The sequence below is a fragment of the Rhinoderma darwinii genome, chromosome 6, assembly GCF_050947455.1.
Source record: "Rhinoderma darwinii isolate aRhiDar2 chromosome 6, aRhiDar2.hap1, whole genome shotgun sequence".
NCBI classification, from domain to species: domain Eukaryota; kingdom Metazoa; phylum Chordata; class Amphibia; order Anura; family Rhinodermatidae; genus Rhinoderma; species Rhinoderma darwinii.
This window is the reverse complement of record NC_134692.1, coordinates 128047125-128054624: the sequence shown is the minus strand read 5'-3', so window position 1 is coordinate 128054624 and position 7500 is coordinate 128047125. Positions and strand designations below refer to the sequence as shown.

Genomic DNA, 7500 nt, shown 5'->3' with positions numbered 1-7500 from the left:
ACATGGCAAGGAGGAACCCCTATGTGGCCAAGATCTTCTGTCTTGCATATGGGAAGGCTGGTCTGAGTAGAGTTCGTACTGTTCCCGGGGTAAAGTTGTGTATGTTTTGGGGAGGTACTCTGAATTGGTTGACTTGAGATATTACTATTGTGATTGGAGTCTCTTTGACCCAAGTTTGTATTCGTTTCCTGGGCTGAATTGCTTTTAACAGAAGTCTGTGGCACAATGAAGCCAAGAGGTTGAGTGATCGGATAGAGTAGAAAGTGACCCTTGCCAATCAAGGTCCTAGGACCAGACAAACCTGGGTAGTCCACCCCTGCTTTCCTCTTAGGTGTTGAGTCTGACAGTAAACTTTCCACACTGAAGGGGTTCAGTTTTTGGAAGGCAGAACCCCTTCCATTTGGACACAAGCCTGAGTTGTGGTTGGCCTCTGTAGATGAGTCCTTGTCATTGACCCTGTCTTTTTGTCCTGTGTTTCTTTGGCTTGGGTAAAAGGCTTGCCCTGTTGGGTCACAGCTTGGCTGCGTTTGGTTTCTGGTGTCTGAATAGGTGGGCTCCATAGAGTTGGAGTCATGAGTCTGAGAGAGTCCACTGTCACTGTCAGAACTTGGGGTGTGGAGGGACATTGATGGTGAGTGCTGGAGGCGAGATTGATTTCTCAGCATCTTCTTCTCCTGCTTCCTCTTCTTCTTCTCCATTTTCTCTATTTCCTTCCTGGCTATCTCCTCCGGGTCCATGGGCTCTCCACTGCAGGTGGTCGGATGAGAGTTATGGGCCGGTCTTCCAGGCCCTTTCTTGGTGTTTTCTTTCTTTCTCCACTTTGCTCTGCGATTTTGGAACCAAACCTACACACCGGATAATGAAAATCAATTAACATTCAGCACTGGCCGAGGGAAGACAATTTACTCTGCTGCTTTATTTGTATTTATTTATTGCTTTTGATTTAATTTTTTTCTTAGCTAAACTTCTGGAGTTCTACTTTTCCTACATTCTCCCACTAATGTTAATTGATTCTTAAAAATGTATTGGGAACAGTCTCTCATGGAGAAAACACAATTATCTATCTATCTATCTATCTATCTATCTATCTATCTATCTATCTATCTATCTATCTATCTATCTATCTATCTATCTATCTATCTATCTATCATCTATCATGTATCTCTATATCTATTTATATATCGTTATCTTCTTTTCAACGTTCATTTTATTGTAAATATTAACCAGTATACTATCTATCTATCTATCTATCTATCTATCTATCTATCTATCTATCTATCTATCTATCTATCTATCTATCTATCTATCTATCTATCTATCTATCTATCTATCTATCTATCTCTCTCTATGTGTGTGTGTGTGTGTGTGTGTGTGTGTGTGTGTGTATACATTGCTCTCTCTCCTTACTCGGTAGATACAGCATCATTACACTCGTTTTAACCAATTATGCACTGAATAAACAATCCATAACCAATATTTCGCTCTATTCATATATCATTAGAAGTTTCCTAGCAGTGCATAATATAAAGATACAATAATTGCTGAACTGGATGGTTTGTTTTGAACGCGAATCTATTATTTTACGATGTGATTGTGACTTTTACGATCTTTTAAGCGCATAAAAGTGTTGATCCAATTATTCCACCGATGTTAAAATCCAACCGAAACTTGTAAAATTCTACTCTGATCAGTACAACATTACAAAGCCGGTGGTAAATGATATCTGCAATTTTATATAAGGGTCTGAAGCACTCTAGCGGCAAAACGAATGTAAATCCAAAAAAAACAGTTAACTATATACAGATACAGAAAGTATGTATGAGATTGTGGGAAAACACTAAATAAAATAATAACTATAAAGGACTAGACACAGCCATAGACTACAGTGCCACACCATCCGGAATTCAGCAGCACCATAGATAGTATTGACTATGTTTCCCTAAATCCTGATCCATAAATTATTGTAAATTCTACTCATTTATCTTCTCTATGAATGTCCAATAGTTGTCACTAGAAACCTCGATCTAATGGTTTCAATTCTAGATTGAATTAAGACCAAAAAATAGCAACAAAAATGTACAAAAATGCTACAATTTACAAACAAAAAATAAATAAAACTGTACACATATATATGTATGTATATATATATATATATATGTATATATATATATATATATATATATGTATATATATATATGTGTGTGTGTGTGTGTGTGTGTGTGTGTGTGTGTGTGTGTGTGTGTGTGTGTGTGTGTGTGTGTGTGTGTGTGTGTGTGTGTGTGTGTGTGTGTGTGTGTGTGTGTGTTATTAAAGGCCGATGTTTACAAATTTGGACACCCCCGCCCCTTCCTCTATCCCCCTCCAAAGTTTATTTAGAGCCATTCCTGCCTTCCTCCCATCCTATAAACCTTTTGTGTTAATTCCAGGCGGTTGCTGCCATTGAGAATTACCTCATTATGGAATTAAAGGGGAAAGTGAGGTCCAGGCTTCACTTAACAATCTCAGAACAAATTGGATGAAAAGGTTTGAAACCAGAAGAGGTCAGAGGGGGGAGAGAGTGCATTTTGTAAATATCCCTTGAAACAAAGCTAATGCTTTAATAATACAGCGCTCCACTCTTCTTTATTATAAACTCCACACCTCCAGGGTCTTAATTACACCCTGGCCTCCTGCCTTTTACCTTTAAGCACATTCACAGGGGGGTCCCTGGTATTGAAACCACTACATAATTCTCTGTTTATGGAGACTACAAGCAAACACTTAATGCAGAATGATATTGAATCACTTATATTAGGGTATACTCGCTCCAATATTATAATTTTTTTGTAATTATCAGGTATATGTATATATTTTATATATATATATATATATATATATGTATATATATATATATATATATATATATAAATTTTTTTAATATTTTTTTTAGTATACTACAATTACTATGCTGTACTTTTTATTTTAATATTGAGTGCTTTTTTTTTTTACTTACGTAAGTAAACATATTACAGCATTTTATATATTTATAAACAATTAAAAAGCAAATAAATAAATACTATTAAACTCCAAAAAAGTAAATAAATAAAAACTTACCTATCACTTTATCAATGATAGGTAAGTTTCCTATAGAAATATCACCGGTATAGTTTGCAACGATGATTATTTTAATTCCCCTCAGTGTTTTGCCATAAACATGTAGGTATAAATAATTCATTAGATGTAATAATTCAAAGGCAAGACATCTGTACAACATTGTAGATAATATCGTTGAGTTCATTTGAAGCACATTACACAAAGGGGATATGGATATGCAAATAGAGATGCCATAGCTAGGAAAATGCGCCTAATTAAAACGCAATTAAAGCTCCAATTTGGGGCTCATTTTGACAGTGGTGCGACTTTTCTTTTTGTGGGGGCAATGGAAATCATTAAAATAAGCAATGTATGGGTAGAGGAGGTTTACCTGAACCCTAGATTCCACCAGGTCCAGCCTCAGTGCCAGGGCTTCCCTCATAAAAACATCCGGGTAGTGACTTTCATTGAAGGCTTTCTCCAACTCTTCCAGTTGCCATCCAGTAAAATTGGTCCTGGTTCTCCTCCTTTTGCACCCTGGGCTCTCTTTATCTGGGTCACTTGAGTCTACAATAGAACAGATCTATGTCAGCTCATACAATGATACTTTATTGCATTAATACAATTGATTCCAAACATAATATCAATACAGAATATATATTGTAACAAATAGTTAATTATAAGCTGCAAAGATAAATAAAGCACCACTTTAAAGAGCTGCCTGTCCCACTGATCAAAGCAATTTTATGACCTCTTCCCACGTTTGGGGAAGTGAATTTGGAAAATAGGAAAAGGGACCCCCTGCAGAGAAATGCCTTTTACATCCCGGGCTGTGTTCCCTTCCCACACATTGTCATTACCCCAGACTCCCTTCTCAAGATCTGTCACCTTATGGGACCCCAAGAGAGGGCGTATATAAAAAGTTGTAAACTGTGTAGTGAATTTAGCATGTGTTGCCCTTTAAGCCTAAAATGATAATAGAATATGGAATCATAATACCCTATATATATATATAAAAGAGTAAACATAACTGACCCCATAATAAAAATCATTATGGATTTTTAATACCTGAGTTGTTTGGATTGTTTGCATTCAGCCCTGACACATGTAGTGATGTACACGTGTATGATGCACCCACAGTGCCAGGCACCCCTTAAAACGTCACTCTCCCATTTGTTTTTGTTTTTTTCTAGTAGTGGGGTGTGAATGCATGGTGTTAAAGGGCTGGATTGTCAGTGACATAGAAACCTGTGTGTTTTTTGCAGCAGCTTTTGATCCTGGGTGTCACCTACTGCTGTGGACATATGTATTTAGGATTTGTTCTATGGCAGAATACACCCCCAGCTCCATACAATTATATATCGATTTAACGTCGTTGTGTGTTATAAATATTATTCTAGTTATTTTTGCAATATTCTATCTCCTCAATACTGTGTATTGTAGCACCCGGTTATTTCAGAAGAACCCAGCTCTGTGCTATATAAAGATTTAACCCATAGCACTCAGTGATTTCAGGCTTGACCTACGATAGAAATACCTAATACTGTGCATTACATATAGATGTAACCCACAGAACCCGATTATTACAGGATTGCCCATCATCCCTCCCAGAAATGCGTATTACATATATAGATTTAACCCTCATCCCCTAGTTATTGTCTTCCCTGCATTGTGCATTATATACAGATATAAAACTAATAGCTGCCGGTTATTTCAGGCTTGTCCCTCCAGCATTGTGTATTTTATACATATATATAAGTAATAACACCTCGTTATTTTAGTCTTTTCTCCCCCTTATACTGTGCATTATATACAGATATATTATTTCAGGCTTCTCCCCCAGCACTGTGTATTATAAACAGATATATAATTAATAGCGCCCGGTTATTTCAGGCTTCTCCCCCTATATAGTGCATTATATACACATGTACTACTTCAGGCTTGCCCCTCCCTATTATTGTGCATTATATACAGATATATAACTAATAGTACCCGGTTATTTCAGGCTTGTCTCCCCAGCATTGTGTATTATAAACAGATATATAGTTGTATTTCAGGCTTGTCCCCCCAGCATTGTGTATTCTAAACAGATATATAGTTGTATTTCAGGCTTGTCCCCCCAGCATTGTGTATTCTAAACAGATATATAGTTGTATTTCAGGCTTGTCCCCCCAGCACTGTGCAGTATAAACAGATATATAGTTGTATTTCAGGCTTGTCCCCCCAGCACTGTGCAGTATACAGATATATAACGAATTGTACCCAGTTATGTCAGGCTTATCCCCCAGCACTGTGCATTATATACAGATATATAGTTGTATTTCAGGCTTATACCCCAGCACTGTGCATTACATACAGATATATAGTTGTATTTCAGGCTTATCCCCCAGAACTGTGCATTATATATAGATATTTAGTTGTTTTTCAGGCTTGTCCCCCCAGAACTGCGCATTATATATAGATATATATTTATATTTCAGGCTTGTTTTCACAGCACTGTGTATTATATACAGATATATAGTTGTTTTTCAGGTTTGTCTCCCCAGTACTGTGCAATATATACAGATATATGGTTGTTTTTCAGGATTGTCTCCCCAGCAGTGTGCATTATATACATATATATATAGCAATATTTCGGGCTTGTCTTCCCAGGAGTGTACATTATATACAGATATATGGTTGTTTTTCAGGATTGTCTCCCCAGCAGTGTGCATTATATACATATATATATATAGTAATATTTCGGGCTTGTCTTCCCAGGAGTTTACATTATAAGTGAGAGCTCACAGTTATTACAGCCTTGTCTTCCCTGCATTCTACATTATACAGATATATAAGTAACTGCACCCCGTTATTTCAGTCGTCGTCGTCCCCCCCCCCCCCCCCAGCCCTGTGAAACCGACATTTGCACTAAACCCCCATCCACAGCAGGTCTTACCTGATAACTTGTAGTGCTGATTGTCTCCATTCATCCCACATCCAGAGGGGATCAGAGGGGTCGGATTGACAACAGATGCAGAGCAGGACCCATTGAGTAATCCGTCTATAGAGAAGGGCACAGCGGCTGCAGACTGCAGCTGGTGACTGGCTAACTCGTACACATGGTGATGGCTGAGGGGGTAAGGAAAGCCTACCATGCCACTCATGGAGCCTCCAAACTGGGCATGAGGATGCTCTAGGAGCCTACTGTCCATCATCTCCCTGGATAGAGCTGCCACAGCTGAAGGGCTGCTGCTGCTGATGGTGGTGGGACCTTAGTAAGCATGCAGTGACCAGTGAGGAGGGGACATGCCACCAGCACAGGATGAGCATTACTTTATCAACATCAAGCTTCCAATAATTAGCTCAGGCTTGGGGAATTTGGGACCAATAAGAAACCTTAATCGGCCGTGACGTCAGAGACGTGGCTTTGCAGGAAACGTTTTCCATATCGATTGCTAATTATACCTGACATCCACCTCAATAAACAATATCAGGGCTGTCACAACAAGACAAGGGGGGCTGAGATAAGAACTACATCACAACAAGGGGGAGGGGGATGCCAGGGATGGAGGAGAACTTAATGCATCTGATTGATACCCAGCTAAATACTCTACACACACATAGACTTGGAGCAAAAGCTTCTTCTCCCCTCCCTTCTTCCAAGCACTAATAGATTTCACTTTAAACATTCTCAGGCTTGTTGTAGGGATTTTTTCACCAGAAATGCTTCTACTCTCTGAACCTTTAAAGTGATGTTGCTCCAATTACTGAGAGACATTGAGCAGCAAATAGACTGATCTAATAATAGGAGTATTCATCATCCCTTCTTTCCAAAGCTGTCACATTGAATTTAAAACTACAAGCCTCCTCATCTACTCAGAGCACAGGCTCAAGCTTTCTTTCTTTTTTTTCTTCTTCTTCTTCTTCATTTCTCAATACAGTATTTAAAGATCTTATACATTAGAGCTACAAGGAGGTCTCACCTATTGATAGACCCGGCATTTAACCCCCTTGCCCCCTCAGGCTTGGCAGCAAAAGAGTTAATCCAATATCTCTTCTTATTAGGTTTGCTGTGATTTAATGGGTGACATTGATTTATTTCAATAACTATTTCTTTAATGAATTGAAATTTATTTATGGTAGGGGAAGTGAGGATAAAGAGTCTTTATTGGTTAGGGGTTATAATAGTAATAATAATAATAATAATAATAATCATAATAATAATAATAATAATAATAATAATAATATTAACAACAATATTAATGTATACAATAATTATGGTAATAATAACGATAATTTTATATATATATATATATATATATATATATATATATATATATATATATATATATAAAACATATAATAAGAATAATAATAAAAAATAATAATAACAATAATAATATATAACAGCAACTATGGTAACAATCATTAAAATATAATAATATT

At 37.2% G+C, this 7500-nt stretch overlaps 1 protein-coding gene across 1 annotated transcript in view; it reads right to left on the bottom strand.

Moving 5' to 3' along the window:
* The window catches only part of UNCX (UNC homeobox), a 7150-nt gene extending 507 nt beyond the window's left edge, over nucleotides 1–6643 (bottom strand). The window contains exons 1-3 of the mRNA XM_075831414.1: nucleotides 6011–6643; nucleotides 3464–3639; nucleotides 1–845 (exon numbers count right to left, since the gene is read on the bottom strand). The exon at nucleotides 1–845 is cut by the window's left edge and continues 507 nt beyond it. Of these exons, the coding sequence (XP_075687529.1) occupies nucleotides 1–845; nucleotides 3464–3639; nucleotides 6011–6269 (1280 nt within the window). The 5' untranslated portion in view covers nucleotides 6270–6643. The remainder of the gene's footprint in view (nucleotides 846–3463; nucleotides 3640–6010) is intronic.
* Nucleotides 6644–7500: the final 857 nt, after the last annotated feature.